Raw genomic sequence first — 22,054 nt, 5'->3', positions numbered from 1 at the left:
CACTCAAAATGCTGGTGATTCAAATCAAGCCATAGGTACCTCAGAAGAAAGACCTAGAAATCTACTTCCAAAAATCAGCCACTGAAAACCCTATGGTCCTCCTCTCTTCTGACGTCTATGAAGAAGCTATTCTTAAAGGGAAAATGAACCTTCATAGAGGAGAAACTTGGTGAACACCAACTGATCCTTAACCAAGTGCTCCAAGTCAACATTACCAACAATAGGACTGACAGACATCACACGACTCCTAATGTGGTATGCATCATTTATGTACCATCCTCATAAAAAACCACGTGACCTGAGTGTAATCATGAAGAAATAGACAAACTCAAATTGAAGGACTGTCTACAAAACCGGCCTGTGTTCTTAAAAAATGTCAAGGTCGTGAAAGACAAAGGAAGGCTGAGGATCTGTTCCAGATTAAAGGAGATTAAAGAGACATGACAACTAAATGTAACACACTGGATCTAGGATTTTGGGGAGATGGACTGGCTATAAAGAACATGACAATAATTGTTAAAATTTGAACACAGATCCCACATTAGGTGTTAGATTAGGTCAGTGTTAAATATCCTGAATGTGATAATTATATACACAAAGAAATGTGGTTTAAAAAAAAAAAAAAAGCCTATGGAGCACCGTTCTGCTTTGACACACATGAGGTCATAACAAGTCAGAATCAAGTCGATGGTGCCTAGTTTAATATGCTTTACAATCAAACATTTGTAAAAAAGTTCGGCCACATGAGATACTTTATTTGGGGCAGGGGAACTATACTCTTAAATACAACTCTTAAAAGTTGTATTTGTTTTTAAGCCTTACTCTTGAACAGCTCTAAACACTAACATACATACCCTTCTTAATACAGTGGTTTCTGGCTCTACCTTGAAGATATCCTTACCATAGTTGTAATTGTTCCGGAAATAAGTCTTCTGTGTAGCTCTAATTGGCTTACATTTGCAGCGTTCTGAAAAATACAATATGTTAGCTATAAGTAAAATTTCAACGTTTGCTTTCTTTTGTATATTCACATTTTTTGAACTACATAGGGTTGCTATGAGTAGGAATTGACTTGACGGCAAGGTTTGGTTTTATATAGCCTCTGATTCAATACCAATATATTCGTAAGTTTTCACCTTCAAAAAAAAAAAACACCCAAATCATGAGGAAGCACTGTTCATCAATGTTGTAGATGGAATTGTGCCTCCCCAAAACATGTGTTGTAAATCCCAACCCCTATACCTGTGGCTATAATTCCATTTGGGAATGAGTTTTCTTTGTTATGTTAATGAGACAGTATTGACAGTATTAGTATACAGTGTGTCTTAAATCACTGTATTTTGAGATATAAAAGCAGATTAAGCTCAAGCAAGCAGGCAGGCAGAGATGAGGGAAAGGTAGATGCCAAACCACATGAAGATTGCGGAGGAACAGAAGCTCAAAAGAGACAAGGACCTTCCTCCAGAGCTCACAGAGAAAGTCTTCCCCCTAGAGCTCGCACCCTGAACCTAGACTTCTAGCCTCCTAACTGTGAGAAAATAAATTTCTGTTTGTTCAAGCCATTCATTTGTGGCATTTTTGTTATAGCAGCACTAGATTAACTAAGATCGCCACCATGCATGACAGTGTGACCCCTGCTTAGTTCATATGGGAGTAGAATCAATACCTACTTAGAGGCAATTTTCGCTTATGCTCAAGTAATTGGTTTACCCCTGCAGAGTACTACTTAACTTTTGTATATGTTTTACAGATCACACAGTACTGCTCCAATTATTAGCTCATGGATCTGAAAGCAACTCATCCAGACAAGCTGGTGTTATTACCACCTTTGTTTACTGATGAGACTCAGAGGGGCTAAATGGCCTGCACAAGATAGTAATTGGTAAATCAAGGAATTCAACATACCTTTCTCTGACTTGAAATCCAGTGAGCTTAATGAAGGTCCTAAGAAGAGGGTTGCAAGCCCCTTTTCTAGGTAGAACAGCTGCTATTTAACTCAAGGATGCATATTTTGAAAGGAGAAATTCCATATATTTTTAAATATTTGATAAACGATAAAAACATTTTCTATGTAATACAGGTATATGCAATACAAGTTCTAATTATCTCAAAATATTTCATATATAGCATAGATCATTTAATATCTTGGAGAATGGATTATTATACCTTTATATCTTTGCACTGCCAAGATAGCTAAGAAATACACAGAATAAACATGGTAAATGGCTAGTAGTCATTACACAACTATAAAATAATACACAATTATCTTGGAAAACATTTTATTGTATGCAAAGACTTCTATAATGCCCCTGAAAAAGCTTTATTAAAAATGAAATAGCATGAGTTTCTTCTATTTTGAACAGAAAAAGAAAAAAAAAATAGAAGAAGAACACATGAACCAGAGAAAGAAAGCCAATAGAAAAGTTTTGTTTAAACAATGTTTTATGTTAGTGCGGAGAGCAATAAAGGACAGGAGCTGTTGTTAACCATTGGATATTGTGTTTTCTAATCAAAATAAAGTTTATTTCCATTTGAAGTTGTAGATAATATGCTATAAAGTAGCAGCCCTGTGGAGACATAGCACCTTACTGTCAGCTCTAAGTTTTAGAGAAAAGCATCTCCACTGGTGATGGGCAGCTGCACACTAAGCTTTCCCAATAGTTCTCACTCTGTGAGAAATAAGAATTTCTCAATAGTATGCACCACACTTACCTTGTTCCGCAGATGATCCTTAACACATGATTTCTGTATGAAGTTCTCAGCCCAATAAACAGTGTGTAATACCAGTGCAGAGGTGGGAGAGTGGGAGTGGAGCCATTAGTGACTCAGTGCTAGAATTCTCGCCTTCCATGCAGGAGACCCAAGTCCTATTCCTGGCAAATGCATCCCGTGTGCAGACACCACCCATTTGTCAGTGGAGGCTCATGTGTTGCTATAATGCTGAATAGGTTTCAGTGGAGCTTCCAGACTAAGTTGGAGGAAAAAGAAGCATCTGGAGGTCTACTTCTAAAAATCAGCCAAAGAAAACTCGATGGATCACAATAGTCCAATCCACAACTAATGAGGATGGTGCAGAACTGGACAGCGTTTTGTTCTGTTGTGCAAAAATCAGCCAAAGAAAACTCAGTGGATCACAACAGTCCAATTCACAACTAATCATGAGGATGGTGCAGGACAGGACAGTGTTTTGTTCTGTTGTACATGGGGTCACCATGAATTGGTGGCTGACTCAACAGCAGCTAACAACAACACACCAACATCACTGTAACCAGGTGTTCCTTAGAAGTGAGAATGCAAGACTTCGACTTGAATAATTAGGACACATCATCAGGAAAGACCAAGTGCTAAAAAAGGACATCATGTTTGGTAAAGGCGACAACAAAAATTAGGGAAACTCTCAGTGAGATGGATTGACACAATGACTGCAACAATACACTTAAACACACCAACAGTCATGAAGACAGCACATCACTGGGCAACGTTTTGTTTTGTTATACATAAAGTTGCCATGAGTCGGAGCAAATTCAATGGCAACTAATGCCAACATTAACATCAGTGCTTGAAAGAAAATGAGAAGTTATTATATTTTTCCTGACTACCTGTATAGAAGTTTTATCTTACAGTAAAATGTTACACATATTTTAAAGGCAAAGTGAGATGCCTGAAATTAAAGACGACAGAGCTGATTTCACTGCTAGATGACAAAGTCCAGGATGTGTCCATGGAAAAGAATGGCTGGGGTAGAGTGGATGAGCAGCTTAGAGAAGAGCAAAAGTCAAAGCACTGGATGGCTCCTCTACTTTATCATCAGAGTCATCAAAATGGCAACAGGGAGGGGTACCATTGTAGAATTTGTTTTGATAGCCTTTAAGTGGAAGTTGGACTGTATACAATTTTATCTTCCAGAAGGTCAGTTCTACCACCCTCCTAGAAACATCTAGAAATGGTGAAACATCCATGGAACCCCATCCCTAGAACCACCTTCTCTCTTCTTAAAATTGCAAGTCCAAGTTACCAAATGGACACTTCATGAAAAATCTAGAGGGCCTTACTATTCCCAGGACATTAAAAAAAAAAAAAAAAAAAACCCTCATCTAAATGATGAAATAAATAAACAAACGAATAAGCAAAAGACACCTTCTGCAGAATCAGAAATCAAGCCAACTGTGCAGATGAAGTAGAGCTATACTACTGCAGTAGAGACCAGAGAAGCACCATGGTTAAAAGCATGGATATTACTGTCAGATATAGCTGAATTTAATATAACATAACATTGATATTATAAAATATAAAAATATTTCAATAAAGAACTCAATTCATAGTAATTTGCACTTTGTAAAAGGGAATTGCTTAAGATCGAGGTGTCTAACCTGATGTTAATAAGGAAATATGGTTTATCCCTTTAGGATTTATGCCACTGGAAAATTTAAAATAAACTGCCTTTCTCAATGTCTCTGGATCCAAGAAGTCATTCAAGATAAACAAAATACAGAAAAAGGTGATGCAATTTTGCCTGTTTTCTTTTGTTACATCTTAAGTGTTGCATTCGTGATGTATTCTACAGAGGTCAAATAATAAGAAGATAACCTAAGATAACCTCTTAGAAGGTTATATATCTACTCCATGTCAAGCACATAGACAAAAGGAGTGGACTTTCCAGTCAACTGCTCCCTCCTTTCATTTCATGACCTTTGCATATAGTATGTTTGATACTCAGTGGGTGTTCATTAAACTTTTAATGGATGGTGGAATGGACGAACTAATTAACTATGAAGTTTTTAGAGTCCTGGGGAAATGATGGTGTCACATATCAAATAAGAAAGTTGTATGAAGGAAATTTTTAATAAAAAAGATAACTTTAGTCATTAAACATGTTGAATTTGAAGTGCAAAATAGGATACCCAGGTAGAAATATTTATTGGAGGCAAATGTGATACTCTACCTGGGAGAACTATCGGAACTAGATTCACAAAGGTGATGATTAAGCCTATGTAGCTGGATGAACTCCAATAAGAAGGAATAATCAAAAGGAGATAGGATTACCAAAAATGACGAAGAGAAATCCGATAACTGGGAGCTCCTAAAAATCAAACACCTATGCTCATCTAAAGACTTCACCAAAAGAGTAAAAAGACCACCTACAGACTGGGAAAGAATTTTCAGCTATGACATCTCAGACCAGTGCCTGATCTCTAAAATCTACATGATTCTGTCAAAACGCAACCACAAAAAGACAAACAACCCAATCAAGAAGTGGGCAAAGGATATAAACACACACTTCACTAAAGAAGATATTCAGGCAGCTAACAGATACATGAAAAAATGCTCTCAATCATTAGCCATTAGAGAAATGCAAATTAAAACCACGATGAGATTCCATCTCACTCCAACAAGGCTGGCATTAATCCAAAAAACACAAAATAATAAATGTTGGAGAGGCTGCAGAGAGATTGGAACTCTTATACACTGCTGGTGGGAATGTAAAATGGTACAACCACTTTGGAAATCTACCTGGCGTTATCTTAAACAGTTAGAAATAGAACTACCATACAACCCAGAAATCCCACTCCTCGGAATATACCCTAGACATACAAGAGCCTTCACACAAACAGATATATGTACACCCATGTTTATTGCAGCTCTGTTTACAATAGCAAAAAGCTGGAAGCAACCAAGGTGTCCATCAACAGATGAATGGCTAAATAAATTGTGGTATATTCACACAATGGGATACTACGCATCGATAAAGAACAGTGACGAATCTGTGAAACATTTCATAACATGGAGGAACCTGGAAGGCATTATGCTGAGCGAAATTAGTCAGAGGCAAAAGGACAAATATTGTATAAGACCACTATTATAAGATCTTGGAAATAGTATAAACTGAGAAGAACACATACTTTTGTGGTTACGAAGGGGGAGGGAGGGAGGGAGGGAGAGGGTTTTTTATTGATTAATTAGTAGATAAGAACTGCTTTAGGTGAAGGGAAGGACAACACTCAATACATGGAAGGTCAGCTCAATTGGACTGCACCAAAAGCAGTTTCCGGGATAAAATGAATGCTTCAAAGGTCAGCGGAGCAAGGGCGGGGGTTTGGGGACCATGGTTTAAGGGGACTTCTAAGTCAATTGGCAAAATAATTCTATCATGAAAACATTCTGCATCCCACTTTGCAATGTGGTGTCTGGGGTCTTAAATGCTAACAAGCGGCCATCTAAGATGCATCAATTGGTCTCAACCCACCTGGAGCAAAGGAAAATGAAGAACACCAAGGTCACATGACAACTAAGAGCCCAAGAGACAGAAAGGGCCACATGAATCAGAGACCTACATCATCCTGAGACCAGAAGAACTAGTTGGTGCCCAGCCACAATCAATGACTGCCCTGACAGGGAGCACAACAGAGAACCCCTGAGGGAGCAGGAGATCAGTGGGATGCAGACCCCAAATTCTCATAAAAAGACCATACTTAATGGTCTGACTGAGACTAGAGGAATCCCGGCGGCCATGGTCCCCAGACCTTCTGTTGGCACAGGACAGGAACCATCCCCGAAGACAACGCATCAGACATGAAAGGGAGTGGACAGTGGGTGGGAGAGAGATGCTGATGAAGAGTGAGCTAATTATATCAGGTAGACACTTGAGATTGTGTTGGCATCTCCTGTCTGGAGGGGGATGGGAGGATAGAGAGAGTGGGAAGCTGGCAAAATTGTCACGAAAGGAGAGACTGGAAGGGCTGACTCATTGGGGGAGAACAAGTGGGAGTACGGAGTAAGATGTATGTAAACTTATATGTGACAGACTGACTTGATTTGTAAACGTTCACTGGAAGCTCAATAAAAGTTAATAAAAAAAAGAAAAGGAGATAGGTGCAAAAGCTAGGCACAGAGCCTTGGGGAATACCCATAGCTGGGGCGCAGGAGTAGAACTAGAACAATTTGTATACTAGCTAAGGGTGAAGAACGATTAAGAAAGAGAATTGGTTAAAATTATCAAGTGCTGCAAAGTAATGAAAAAAGACTATATTTGTAGCTACTCCAGAATTATAAAAATACTTTTTAATCTATTAATTTTCTTCCAAAGGAGGGTAGAAGTTGACCCACATTAATTCGATCTCTATATCGCTTTGCTATGAGTCAGGATCAACTTGATGACAGTGAGTTTTTTGGTTTTATACACAGTGAACATTTACACTAAAAGGAAACCTGGATTCCTTCCCAAAATTGGTAGGGGGCCCATGGAGAAGAAAAAGGATTGCAAAAGAGATTGTATCTGTACTACCCAAGCTAGGGATAGGCCATCCCAATAAAAAAGGGGTGGCTAAGGCAAGCTTCTATAGGGTCGCTATGAGTCGGAATCGACTCGACAGCATTGGGTGGGTTTTGGGGGCAAGCTTGGCGGCCACATGCAAACAGGAATCTTCAATTACTTAGCTGCCACTTAGCCACCCAGAAGAGTTCCTCTGAAGGAACTTTGAAGAAGGGCTTCGAACAGAAGATTTGATCTGGCTCTAACCCCATGCTGAGAATTTGCATTTCTAACAAGTTCCCTGCTGAGAATTTGCATTTTTATCCCAGAGATACTGAATCAGAACCTACATTTAACAAGATCCCTAGGTGATTCTTATGTATAACTTCCCAGGAACTTGTTAGAAATGCAGATTTTCAGTAGGGGTTAACAGGAAAGAATCTGTTAGAAGCCCTGCTTTGAAATAGGAACAGGAAGAGGTTAGTGATACTCTGGGAGAGTATCTTATTTACAGTAGGGGACACTGTTACTGTTTCCCTAATTAGAAGGTATATCAGAAGGGAACTCAGAGGTCAATACAATCTGATTCGATGTTAGGAAACAGACCCAGAAAAGTACAGCATCTTGGTCATATTCATACAATTAGTTAGTGTTAAAATTTACTAACTACATCTCCTTTCCGGAGAAGTTGTATTTTTTCAGATGTAAAAACTCATAATTTGCTCACCAGCACAAAAAAGTGGTGAAATTATTTTTTGAAATTATTTTAATAAAAACATACCCTTTCATGGACCCATTTGAATACCTGCCTTAATCTTCTGTGCTGATATGACAAGACCAGATGACTTGATGGAATAGAACTAAAATGGTTTTTCTCTATATTCCTTGCTGGAGAAACTAGAAAGGATCTGCTCCTTGTTATGACAGTGGGTTTGCAATAGCAAAACACACAAATTGGAAGTGTCTCAGAATCATTATCTCCAAAACACAAAGAAAAGTGTTGAGCTTCGTTCCTTCCTCAGTGCTCCCAGTGAGCACTACTGTGCTTTGAGGCAAGGGATAAATTAGCTGGAGGGGTAGAAATTCTTTTCCAAATTCCAGAAATAAACAGCTTGACACATTTGAAAGAGAGGCTATGTGGGTTACAATGTTTTTTGTGTCTCCCTCATTTCCTGTTTTGTTATGATCAACCTCAGCTGTTACATTACCCTGAAGTATAAAATTTTGAGTACAGATTATTATTTCCTTTTGAAATATGTCAATATGTTAGTGTGTTTTTTCACAACTATAATGAATTTTAGTTTTGTTTGTTTGCTTTCATCACTGCCATTTCGCCAGCAAAATTTTTATTAAAGAGGAAGAGTAAACTCTGAACCAGGGAACACTACATCCATTCTAGGTAGTTTTATACACTGAATGTTTGAATACTGTTTGTAGTGTCGTTAATGTCCTCTTCTCCTTTTCACACACTGAAGTGTTATTCTAACATAGCTTCTGGACAAACTGATAGTGCATGCATGCATTTGACCAGAAATTTTGACTCACCAGTTGCAACATTAAATAAATGAGCTTTTTGGTTTACTTTAACCAGACATAATAGTAGGAATGGTCCTTAAAATAGCACCATTGCTGGACACCAATGGTTTCCAACTGATTTGTGACATTAAAGAACATTGTCAATTACATCAAGAAGGTAACAAAATAATTCTAAATAAATAATTTTAATTCACTTAAATTTTTAAGAAGATCATGGTTTGTTGGGGTACCTTTGGTAGACATTGCCATGGGTCAAACACTTGTTACCATGATAAGATTCAGAGGAAAACACCAGTGAAAACTGTCTCAAGTTAATCAAAATCAATGTTGCAAATTATTTTACATAATCATAAATGTTCAGCTTCCACATATAAGACACCTTGAAAAAGCAGGACATACTGGCCCAAATCAGTGCAGACAGAAGAAGTACATAGTAACTAATGGTACTTACAACATTCTTGTAGAAACAAATGCAGCATTGGTACTAGTAGCAAAAACTGGAAACAATCCAAGTATCCATGAACATCAGAATAAATAAATGTAGTATAGTCATATGATAGGATATGTTAGAGCAATGAAAATCTACTGCTATATACAATATATAATAATGAAGAGCAAAAAAAGCCCCCCACACACATATACACACATGCATACACAATACTGTAGTATTCCATTTATATAAAGCCCAAATCAGACAAAATTAATTTACGGGTATGAAAACTCCTGTTACTAGGTATCCTTGGTGAAAAAGGTAGGAGCAGTGATTTGAAAGAGGCACAAGGAAGACTTCTGTATGGATATATATATACATACACACATATCATATATAAAATACAGATGTTATATATTTTGATCTGTGTGGTGGTTACTTGAGAGTGGTTACTTTTGAAAATGCACTCAGCAATATGCTTATGATTGTGTACTTTTCTGCATGTATGTCATACTTCATCTAAGTTTTATAGTTAAGATGGAATAAGCAGAGTCCATCCTGTCTTTCCCACTGAATGCAGCTATAAAAGATGAGAAGAATGAATGAAGCAACTCCTTAAGGACTATAAAAAGTAAATAGTAGTAGGCAGATTGGGGAAGACGACCAGTAACATCAAACTGATGATATTGGTGAGTCTACCATTATTCCTCCTCTGGTATCCCCAGCCTGGACTCAACACAGCTCATAACATGGTAGTGGACATCCATGCAAAAAGAATATTCTTGGAGGAGCCCTCTAGTTCTGGCTCAAGAAGTGCAAGAAGAGTCTCCTAACACTCCCTTCTCTTCCAACTCAGGCCTCAAACAATCCAGGGGTAGTGGTAGCAGCAACGATGGAAGCAAGTGAAGCCCTCCAAACCAAAAATCCAGGGCCGTCGAGTCGATTCCGACTCATAGTGACCCTATAAGATAGATTAGAACTACCCCATAGAGTTTCCAAGGAGCGCCTGGCGGATTCAAACCGCCGACCGTTTGGTTAGCAGCCATAGCACTTAACCACTACGCCACCAGGGTTTCCAGTGAAGCCCTCAGAAACCTAAAATTCTAAGAAAGGGGAACCTTCCTCTTTGATGGATGTGCTTATGAGCCAAGAGAGTGAGAGAAAATCCCCATTGCTTTTTCTCTATGTCCTCCCTCCACTTGGGCCCATATCCAGGACCAATTATAGGGTGTGCATGACAGAGTGGGGTAAATAAAGCCCAAGCTTTTGAGCCAAAGTGCCAAACGGTAAAGTTCCAGGGTACTGAAAAGTACCAGGTAGATTACAGAGAGAGAGGTGCTTGGGAAAGCAATCCCATAGTTGTTTATGAACTACTGGGATCTCCCCTGAGCTGGGCTTGTGTGGCTTTGACATTAAACAGTCTCCCACAGATTTTAAAAATTGAACTATTTAATATACCATTGCCCTGGTCCCATATTGGTCACTGGGTGGCGCACACATGTATAGGTCTGAAAGGCACTGCAAAGGTTTTAGAAATGGAATTGACACTAAAATGAAAATCCGCAGAAGGCTGACCAGAATCTGTAGTCCAAATCTTCCTGGGTTGATTCCTGCTAAAACAAAAATATCTACATTCTCCATAGAATTTTAAATAGGACTCAAAGTCTTATAATGCTCAAAATTAAATGTTCATAATATTCAAAATTCCAATATACAATCCTAAATAACTCTACATATGAATAGCTAGGAAATCTCAACTTGTATATGACAATCAGATGACGCAGATGTTAACATTATCTGACAACGATTTTAAGGTAACTTATAAAAATGCTCCGACAAGTACGGGTGGTACATCTTTGAAATGAATGGAAAGATAGAAAGTCTCAGCCAAATAGAGAGAGAGAGAGAGAGAAGAACCAAACCGAAATAAAAAAAAAAACCTTACTGGATAGGCTCAAGGGCAGAATGGAGATGACAGAGTCAAGAGTCAGTGAGCTTGAAAATACACTAATCTAATATAAACAAGACAGAAAAAAAAAGATTGAAAAAGAAAAATGAACACAGTCCCTGGGACCTGTGGGACAACATCAAAAGATCTAACATTGGTATCATCATAGTCCCAGAGGTATGAGTGTGATAAATAAATAAACGAAGAAATAATGCCTGAAAGCTTCCAAAATCTGCTAAAAATATAAACTTATAAATTCAAGAAGCTTAGATAACCCTTAACATGATAAAAAAAATTTTTTTTTTTATAAACCCAAAGAAATAAATCCCCAGACACATCACAACCTAACTGCTGAAAACTAAAAGAAAAAAAACTGAAAGCAACCAGAGAAAACTGACACATTATGTACATTGCTAGTGTATAACTGAACAGTTACATTTTGGAAAACAGTTTGGGAGTTTTTAACAAAGTTAAGCATACGCTTAACCTATAACCCAGCAATCCCATTCTTAGCTTAGAGAAATGAAAACTTACAATCACAAAAAAATTTGTACACAAATGTTTATAGTACGTTATTCATGACTGCCAAAAACTGAAAACAACCTAAATGCCCTTCAACGGGTTAATGGAAAAACAAATGGCCATACATCCAAGTAATGAAATACGCAGTAAGAAAAAAGGAATGAACAATTCATACATGCAACAACTTGGATGAATGTCAAAGGCATTATGCTGAGTGAAAAAAAGCTGATATCAAAAGGTTATATACTCTCACTCCATTTACATGATAATCTCAAAGACAAAACGATAGCCATAGATAGAGAACATACCAGTGGTTGTCAGGGGTTATGGGCTGGGGGACTGTGATTATAAAGAATAGCTCAAGGGAGTTTTTTGGGATGATGGAACTGTATCCTGATTGTGGCAGCTGCAGCTCCACAAATCTATGCCTGTGTTCAAATTCACAGAATTGTACACCAAAAGGAATGATTCATTTTATTATATGTTAATTTAAAAATAAAATTAATATAAATATTAAGTTTATCTTAAAATGTAGGTTTCAAATGTCTCCAGGTAAGACTTGGGGATCTAGGTTATAACAAAAACTAATTTTACCCACAAATAAAATCAGGAAGATAATGATATACTCACCGCTGCTTGCCCCTCTACAGTTTCCATTACTAGAATCCATAGGAAAATCTGAAAGGAGGCGATAGAATAGAGAGAACAAGAACATATCTATTATTATATTATTTCAAGTATTCGCATATAAAAATCTAACTTAGTCACAAGTTTGATTTGGGTAACAGCCCAGGTGTCTTAGAAAAATAGTCACCTATTCATGTCCTGAGGCTGGCACTTCATCATTTGTTGGTCAGATAACCGTAAGATCAATTCTTTTGTCTGAGTAAAAGGTGGACAGTCTTTTTAAATCCTCATCGTTTGCGCATAAAATTTCAGGATTTAATCTACTTAAGATTTGAGTTTCAGGAGATTTGTGAATCCTGATATATCACAATAAAACCTCTGCACATATTAGGCACTCACCAGACACTTGTAACTTAATTACTGAAAGAACCAAACATACTTCTTCAATAAATAAAAGAATCACGCTACTGGCATACATTTAAATCCTTAATGCCTAGAGAAAACATTCAGAAAGTATTCTTGTACCCTTTGATATCTGCTGACCAAATAGTTCTTCAACAGAAGTGAAACCTACCATTCAGAAATTATTTAAGCCAGTGCGATTAATAGACATGGCAATAATTAGAAATTGCATTTATTCTTTTCATGATCCCATAAATACCAGGAAATGATATGATAAGGGTGTTCTGTGTTCTAATCAAGAAAGCAGCCTCTAATGAATAACACTGATTCCCATAGCAAAACACTATGCTGAGAGATACTGCTCCTAGCTATGTATTCTTATTGACACCCCTACTGTGATGTCAAAGGCACCCTGGTGGCTCAGTGGTTAAGCACTTGGCTGCTAATCAAAAGGTTGGCAGTTTGAACCCACCAGCCAGATAAAGATATGGCAATCTGCTTCTGTAAATATTACAGCCTAGGAGACCCTAGAAGGCAGTTCTACTCTGTCCTACAGGGTTGCTATGAGTCAGAATTGACTTGCTGGTACACAACAATTGAAATGTCAACAGATTAGTACCAATAGTGCCTAGGACCTATTGAATATAGGAAATGAGTAAAGGGATTGAGTCAAGGCTAACTCCCAAGCCTAGACAACTAGGGTGGGTGGTCCCTCTCACCAATGTAGAAAGTACTAGGAAAAAAAAAAAAAGGCATATGAGGGTGACGAAATGGTGAATTCATTCTGGGACGCACTAAGATTGAGAGGCCTGGGGTTAGACATGAGAATCTGGAATTTAAACTCTCTGTTATCTCAAAAGTGCTGTGAAGTAGTACTCTCTTATCTCCTAGAATCATGGTCCAGGGCCACTTTCTATTCTCTGAAGCCATATATAAATAGGCTTTCAAAATACAATGGAAAATACTTTGTCCCTTTAAATACAGTGCTACGGACAAAAGACTCAGATTTTCTATCAATTTAGGAATCACCTCTTTTCTTAGTAAGAGAAGAAGTATAGTGTAGAACAGGCCCTGGATTGAATCCTGACTCTCTTTCCTACCAACTTTACGAATTTAGACAAGCCATTAATGTCTCTATATGCCTCAGTTTCCTTTTCTGCAAAATGGGAATAATAGTACCCACTATATAGTTATTGGAAACCCTGGTGGCATAGTGGTTAAGTGCTATGACTGCTAACCAAAAGGTCAGCAGATTGAATCCACCAGGCACTCCTTGGAAACTCTATGGGGAATCGACTCACTGACAGCGGGTTTGGTTTGGGTTTTATGTAGCTGTTATGAGAGTTATATGAGCTAACAGTCCTACTCTGTAAGACAGGGTCACTATGAGTAGTAATCGACTCACCGACAATGGGTTGGGTTTGGGTTTTATGTAGTTATGAGAATCAGTGAGCAAATATGCATAAAGCTCATAGGACAGCACCTAGCACATGGTAAGTGCTGTTCTTATTCTGTTGTTGCTAATGATGCCCACATTAAGGATGGCCATATATCCTCTACCAATGAGGTGGTGGTAGTTGTTAAACACACATCATGCTTTGCAATTTATTAATCACTTTACATGAATATTCCTTTTGTTCTTTACAATCTCTAGTCAATGTCAATGTCAAACGACTTGCTCAAGGTACAAAATTAATGGCAAATCTAAAATGGTTAATTTTATATGTCAGCTTGGCTAGGATATAGTACCCAGTTACTTAATCAAACACGAATTTATGTGTTGCTATGATTGTAGTGGCTAACATCTACAATCAATTAACTTTAAGTGCAACAGGTTACCCTTGAAAATTTGGGTGGGCCTCACTCAGCCAGTTCTTCAATTTAAGAGCAAAAACTGAGGCTTCCCAGAAAAGAACTCCTGCCCAGTTTCTGGCCTGCCGTAGAAATTTCAGACTTGTGAGTCCCCACAGTCGTGTGAGCCGATTTCTTAAAACAAATCTCTCAGTTTCTTCTGTTCTGTTTCTCTGGAGAACCTGACTGATATACCAGCTACGAGTCTGTAACACCAAAAATTTGGTTTTCTTTAAATTGAAGAAATATCTAACTTTTAATTATTCAAGCTATATGTCTCTATAGTGGGCTCTTGGTATCCCCTTTCTAGACATCTAATAGAAACAGAAAGTCCAAATACAACTTAGTCAATTTTTCTACTTATTAAAAAAAAATTTTTTTTTTTTTTTTATTTATAGAAACAACTATTTGAATGTTTGGTGGGAATGAAATAAAAAATGAATGATAATGTTTGAAGGCTACACAGACTCGATGACCTATGCTTCCAAGATTCCATTACCACTGATAATCGAGTAAGCTGTGAATAAAATTAAATACCATTAACGCTCTGAAATACTCTTCCCCGTCCCATCTAGAGTGCTTTTTTACACAATGAAGGATCCTTAGAATCATGTTTTCTCTTTAGTCTTAATCTAAAATTTCCATCTCTCATTTTTATTCCATTTTTCTCCTCGTGTCACACTATATAATTCTTCTTCCTTCTTGGTATTTGGCCCCTCAAATATTTGTAGACCAGGGCTAAAGAAAAGACTGCCTGTTCCTCAGAGAGTGGAGAAATGATTAAACAGCAGTTCATGCATGTGAAAGTTGGCGCAGCCCTGCCAGTCAGGAGAAGGCCTAGAAAAATCTGTTGAGCAAGAGCTGGGGTGACAGGTTAGCACTACCACGGAAACTAGCTATGACTGAGGAGTGATTATAAAGCCTTTGGCATGGCAAACTGTGGGTGTTGTATAAACAGCTGTTAAATATCACACCATAAATTTTCTTAAATGCTTGATTTCTGAGATAAACTATTTATAATTAACAGACATAGATTGGTCTTATTTTTTTTTTTTTCCTTTTGCTGCCGAAGTGTTTTCTTCTGGAGTCTAAGGCCCAGGGCTATTTGTATGAAATGAAACATAAACTTTATATATTCAGAGGAAATAAGATCTTTTCCAGACAGGTCCCAGAATGAAGTTTGTTGCCCACAGCTGAACCGATACAAATTCTAGATAGTATCTGCATTAACCAACATAACCATTTTAAAAAAGAAAACATTTGCTATAGTTATTGCTGTAACAATAACTAGAATAGTAAAACAACACCAGCAGTAACAATTTGTTAAGATCTGCTATGGTCAGGTATTGGACTCAATACTTGATATATGTTATTTAATTTAATCTTTACTGTGCCTTTGAGATGTAGGTGGTATTGTCCCCATTTTACAGATAAGAAAATTTTGAATCAAAGAGGTTATATAATTTTCGTATAACAGTTGACATGGGAAGAGTCAGGATTTACACCCTGGTTTGTCTGACTTCAAGCCTATACTATTTACTCACCATGCCATTCTAAAGATCTGACTAAACGTCTTAACTGGTGGAATGACTAAATTGAGCTGAAATCTCAGATAATTACTTTAAAGCAGTTGAACACGTAACCACAACTTTGTGGTAAATATAAAATATGTAAGGAGAATAAATTTAATGTGAATTCATTAGCAATGGTCAGGATGTGTCCTTTGCGCTATAGAAGTATGTTTGCCCTAAGTATTCTGAAAGCAAAAAGCAATTGAAGCAGTAATCCATTTCAACAGAACTTTGCTTTTTAAAACCTCCTTAGTTTGTTTGTGGAGTCATGATATACCATGGGGAAACAGTTCCATGTGAATAGTAGGATCTGAAAACTCTTGGCATTGAAGGAATGTGAAAGACTGTCACATTTTGTTCAGGGAGATGTCATTTTTATATCTGGCTGGGATAGATTCTAGTCTTAAGTCACAAGGACTTCATTTATACCTTGAGGGGGAAAAAAGAAAACTTCCTTTGTGAACTATCATATCTCATTGGACCACAGAATACGTTGCATCTTAAACTGACCACATGTGGTAGCTCCTAAGTAATTCCAGGTGTCTGACAGTTTGACCCAGCACAGGCAGTGTAATTTTCAGCAAGCTGGCCCTGGAAGCCAGGAGGCCCTGTAGGCTAGAATTCATACCCCTACTCTCCACCCCCACCTCCCCTTCACTCCCACCTGCCGCCATAATCTCCGGTTCATGCTGGAGGCTGTGGTAAATGTCACAGGGGCAGGGGGATCATCAGTAAAAATATGGTTCCAACTGCCACCTACTCCTTATTTTTCAAGCAAGGATGTTGTCAAAAGCACGTATGATAACGTTTTAAAGAAGTTCAGAAATTAAGTTCCATGGGCTGACAGAATGTTTCATGCAAGTCCTGTTGGAGAGCTTCCATGAGACAGTTGTGCTGGGTTTGGTCCACAGTGATAGGTAATTTGGGGGCATTTAATGAAACTGCTTCCTCTCAATACTGAATAGCATGATATTTGAGAGCCGTTAACCTCGCCAAACCTCACTCATTTGGGGGCCATCTTTAAGAGAGGTTTAAGGGAATATCTTCTTCCAGGGGAGGAATCTGTTTAAGCATGAACCGTTGCCACCTCATTCCTAGCCCTTGGCCTCAGAGGAACACCAGTGCTCAGCTACTACTCCTAAGTGCCTGACAGACCAGGGAAGCAACTGCACTGAGCTCTTCCCAAGTCTGCAGAACCAATGGCGTCAGTGAGAACAGAGATTCAGGAGTGCTTCTTTGGCCCACAGATTAATAATACATTTCTTTCTGATTATTTTATACAACCAGCCAGGGGTGGGTTATCCAATAGGCAAGGTAAACATGGTGGGCAGGGTGCTTACCTTGTTTATCAGATCATCTGTAGTGAACGATTTCACATTTATTCACCACACCAAAGATTCTGCTTCTAGGTATGGTTGGCATTTGTTTCACTCCCAGCCCCACGGGACCTTTCTAGACAATCAAAGCCTGTTTTCAATTTACAGTCCCTGACAGGGACAGATTATGCAAGGTAAGCACGGGCTTACTTGGGTTTACTTACTTACCTGTAGTGAACAATTTCGTATGGGTTTGATTGTGGTGAAACCCAGGTGACATTGTTCACTGCTGATTAGTAACACAAGTAAATCTGAGCTTACCTTGCCTATTGGATAATCCACTCCTGCAACCAGCTCTTGGTTCTTGATTAAAATTACAAAAATAGAATATTCAAAAGGTAATAACCTAAGTGAAGTGGACCGTTGATAAGTTCTTAAAATCTTTCTGTTCAGTTTTGGTTTTCCAGCTGTTTGTACAAGTACCTCCCACTTCCCACTTTAGGTTATATGAGCTAATGTGCACAGAAAGTAGCAGAAGGGTCCCTAATTTTTCTGAATTGGTCCCCTGATAACCAAGAACTATTACCAAGAAATGGGCTAAGATCATGAGCTAAGACTGAGCAAGTTGAGAGGAAGAAGGAAAAACTGATGCCCCAAAATGCACGGAGATGGTAGCAAGCAGGTAGCCACGTCTTAAAACAGTCAATCTAGGGACAGTATGAAAGAAAACCCCTCTAAAGGATTGGGTTTATTTTTGAACTATATGAAGGATAAAATTCGAGGTTTGGGTTAGTGAGTAGAAATGATATTGAATTAGAATTAAATGGACCACAGTGAATTAGGTTTAGTTGGGAGACTGAGTGTTTTAAATGTCATAATTAGACCAAACGCTACTGAGAAAACAACTTGCAACTGATTCCACTAAAAGTAGAACTGCAACAGTTTTATGGCAGAGAAAGATGGAAATGAATGTGTGGTTGATGCAGTCACTGAGAAAGGGCATGAAATCAGCTACTAGAGACAAGTTACTTGCAGAGTGTGAGAGTGGGATAAAAATGAATTACTGTTGTGTAGGGGAATTAAGGGGTGAGATTACAAATAACTTTACAGGAGTGCATGATGATAACAAGCCTTGAATATAAGTCCTTTCATCCATATGCCATTTACAAAATGACTTGAAGGCATGTGGGCATGCGAAAAGAGCCCAGCAATTTCCCTCTGCCAGCTCTGAGGCTGGAGCAGGTCACAGAAGCTCATTATTAGCTGCGCATAGCAATGTTTCACAGCTGTGTCAGCCAGGAATGGAAGAACCATTTATCTCACTGAAAAGAGGAGGAAATTTAAGGTGAAGGGAATTGCTCAAACTGGATTTTGAGCAAACACATACCATTAACATCTGTGAGTTGGAGTAAGGTTACTGAAATTATCTTGGCATTTTTAGAGATTAGAAGAAAATAGGGCTTCGGTTTTCTGTTTTCTCCACATAATTTTAACCAGCAGCTAAAACGCTAAAAACACAGAAACCTGTTGGTTGAGAATTCATGAGAATGGAGCAAGAAAGCTCAGCGATCACGAACATATTAAGAAAGTGAAAAAAACAGCATCGCTATGCAATATAGTTACTTTGAGAAACAAAGGGCGGAAAGTGAAGGGACTCAGTTGAGTGTAAATGTGATATGGGTTAAATGAATGGAGTGTTTCTGAAAGACAGATCAGATACCGGAATAAAGGGCATCAGTTTGGAAGGGTAATAAGGTGAGATAAAAAAATTAAAAAAAAGGAATAGTGTTCGAGAGAGGGGTGATCAGAAGAGAAAAGGAAGAATTAAAGAGTGAAAGGAAGTAACAAGGACTCCAAACAGTGAAGAGGCTGAGCGCAGAGGAGAGGCCGATTAGTGTCAGCTCTTACCCGCTCCATCGGCGGTGACAATGGCCTCGGGAGAGATGCACACGCCCCGGTCGTACACCGGCAGCTCCTCACAGGCCAGACTCTCCGGCCACGAGTGACGGTACTTGATGAGTATGGGCTCGCAACCCTGCCGGGCCCGCTCGCACACAGACTTGCAGGGCTTGATGGGCTCGTGCTGGAAGTCAATGGTGCAGATGGGCGCGTACATGGCACAGAGGAAAAAGAGCAGATCGGGGCTGCAGTGGGTGCCCAGCAGACCTTCGAACTGCTCGATGGCCAGGATGGCGTTGGCCTGGGTGCTGTGGTGTAGGTGGTTGGGCATCTTGGTCATGTTCCAGGGCAGGGACTTGCACAGGGGGATGCGGACAGGCTCACAGGCTGCAGCCCGGGCTCCAGGCACCCGGAGCAGGCAGAGCGCAGCCAGGGCGAGCAGCCCCGTCCGCAACAGCAGCATCCCTCCCCGGCTGCCACCGACCATGATCCCGGCAAGATGGGACTGGGTGCAGCAGTGGCGTGGACGCCGAGAGGCCGTCCGCCGTCTCCTCCTCCCTCCTTAGGTGGACACAGTGATCTGGGGAGCTTCCCCTCCCCCTGTAATCTTCCAGTTTCCTTGGATCAAATTCCCCCAATGGGGTCCCGCTAGCTGCGCCCAACTCCAGCCGCCGCCGCCCGTGCTGCTCCTGCTCTGGCTGCTCTTCCCCGACGTCTAAGCCTTCTCGGGCAGCACCACCTACTTATTCCCCTCTCTCTGGCAGAAGCACCAGACTTCGCAGATCAATCAGATGGAAGGAAAACCAGAAGAAGCGAGAGAGAATAAAAACAAAAGTAGAAATCAGTCGAGGTAACTGAAGCTCTGGAGTGTCACGTCCCCTAGATCACAAAAGGTGCTTAAAGCAGCATTAAATTTTCCAAAGTGAGGGGGGAGGGTGGGGAAGGGAGGAAGGAGAGGAATCCAGAGGGAAAAAAACGCCTAATGGGGGGCGGGGGACGGGGAGAGAAGGACGCAGTAGGAGTTTGCAAGCCTGGAAGGCTGAAGATCTAATCCTCGGTGTGAGCTGCCGCCGCCGCCGGTAGAGAGCAGCGCCGGCAGAGCCTCGCCGGGAGGTTCGTGACTCTTCACTCCCCACCTCCGGGCCACAGAAAGAGCTCCGCCCCGTGGCGCAGTCCCTGCCCTCCGACGCCTGCTCCCCATCCCCGGAAAAGGGTGGAGGGTCGGGGAAGAGAAGGTCTGCGGGTCGGTGGGGTTGGGGAGGGGAGCTTTGAGAAGCAATGAGGATGCGATTATCCAAGGCTTCGCTGATCCGAGTCGTGCACCGCGTTGGAGAGATCGCCTCTTCCCCACCCTCACGCCGGGGAGCCCCTCGTGCCCCTCACTGAGGAAACCCTGGCCCCAGAGATGAGCCCCTAGCCACTCGCAGAAGAGTCCGCCTCAATATCCACCAGGGAGTCTCCACCCCCGACCCCAGTTCCCAACTTGGGAATCCTCCCAAGCCTCTGGAGGTACTCCCTTTAAACAAACTGCAGAAACTTAGACCTGAGGGGGAAAGGTTTAAGCAAAGTCACTTTAAAGGTCCGAGTCGCAGATAACACAGCTGTGAACAGTGGTGGAGGCTTATCAACCCAAAGTTTAGTGATGACAGAGATCTGCGTTTTGTTTTGTTTTTTAATATACAAATACTCTTATTTCAATTTTTAAAGAAAGAACCCCAGTAGAAAAGCGGGCAAAGTACTTAAAAGAATCTTTTTAAGTAGGAGATTCAAATGGCAGATAAATATTTGAAACATTGTTCATCCTCTCTAGAAATGAATTACAACTACAAAGAAAGTTTTTGTTCATTAAGTGAGAAATGATTTTTAAAAAACAACAGTAACCATGCTTGATATCGGAAAGCATATAGGGCAATGAGCTTTCATTCTCTGCAGGCAGGATTCTGAAAGAAGAGGTCTGTGTTTTTTAATAACCAGGTGAGGAGAAACTGCCTTTCATAAAAAGAAGAAAACATTGTGTACCATCACAAATAGGCTACCAGAAGCAAGGAGCAGGGAGATTTTTTTCTTCTCTTAAATTTTTCTTTGCCTTGTGGTATCAGAACTTTTGAGTTGCACCTTTTAAGCTTCAGAGCAGAAACTACTGTAAAGCACTTGACTTTTTTTTTCTTCTGATTTTACTCACTAAAATAAAACCACACATAATCAAACTCTTCTTACGATCAACTTCATCTAACACTTGAGAGAAAGGTATAGGAAAATTACCTCACACAGGTCATGATGATGGTGATGATGATGGCTATATATTTGTTAAAAACAAACACACAAAAAAATCCTTTCCCTTTCCACCCAGATGAGTTCAATCTAGAGGAAAAAATAGAAAACAGATCTACTTGTGGTCTGCTCCCTCTGCTCCTTCTGTTAATGAGCCCCCCTCTTTCCGTCCCTCCCTTTTGGGGACAGATTGTAAATGAAATGCCCTGCAAAGTCACTGCACAGGACACTTTCAATGGGAAACCATTAAGCAGAAGGGTTGCAGAATGTCAGAATACACAGCCCTCATTGAGAAGAGAAAGAAACAAAGCCTAAAGCAAAACAGGAAGTCACCTTTGCTCTGCATCATTGAAATATTTCTTTGCTTTAATCTGGCCATTTCTCACAGTCAATAATAAGCAGAGAGAATATGCCCCCACTTCAGGGAACACA

General features: G+C 39.7%; 1 protein-coding gene across 1 annotated transcript in view; it reads right to left on the bottom strand.

Moving 5' to 3' along the window:
- The window catches only part of FRZB (frizzled related protein), a 31,456-nt gene extending 11,024 nt beyond the window's left edge, over window positions 1-20,432 (bottom strand). Inside the window, exons 1-3 of the mRNA XM_003405963.4 lie at window positions 19,361-20,432; window positions 12,316-12,363; window positions 902-967 (exon numbers count right to left, since the gene is read on the bottom strand). Coding sequence (XP_003406011.1) covers window positions 902-967; window positions 12,316-12,363; window positions 19,361-19,838 — 592 coding nt within the window. The 5' untranslated portion in view covers window positions 19,839-20,432. The remainder of the gene's footprint in view (window positions 1-901; window positions 968-12,315; window positions 12,364-19,360) is intronic.
- Window positions 20,433-22,054: the final 1,622 nt, after the last annotated feature.

Source organism: Loxodonta africana, chromosome 6, assembly GCF_030014295.1.
Source record: "Loxodonta africana isolate mLoxAfr1 chromosome 6, mLoxAfr1.hap2, whole genome shotgun sequence".
In the NCBI taxonomy this organism is placed as follows: domain Eukaryota; kingdom Metazoa; phylum Chordata; class Mammalia; order Proboscidea; family Elephantidae; genus Loxodonta; species Loxodonta africana.
This window is presented reverse-complemented; position numbering and strand designations above follow the sequence as displayed.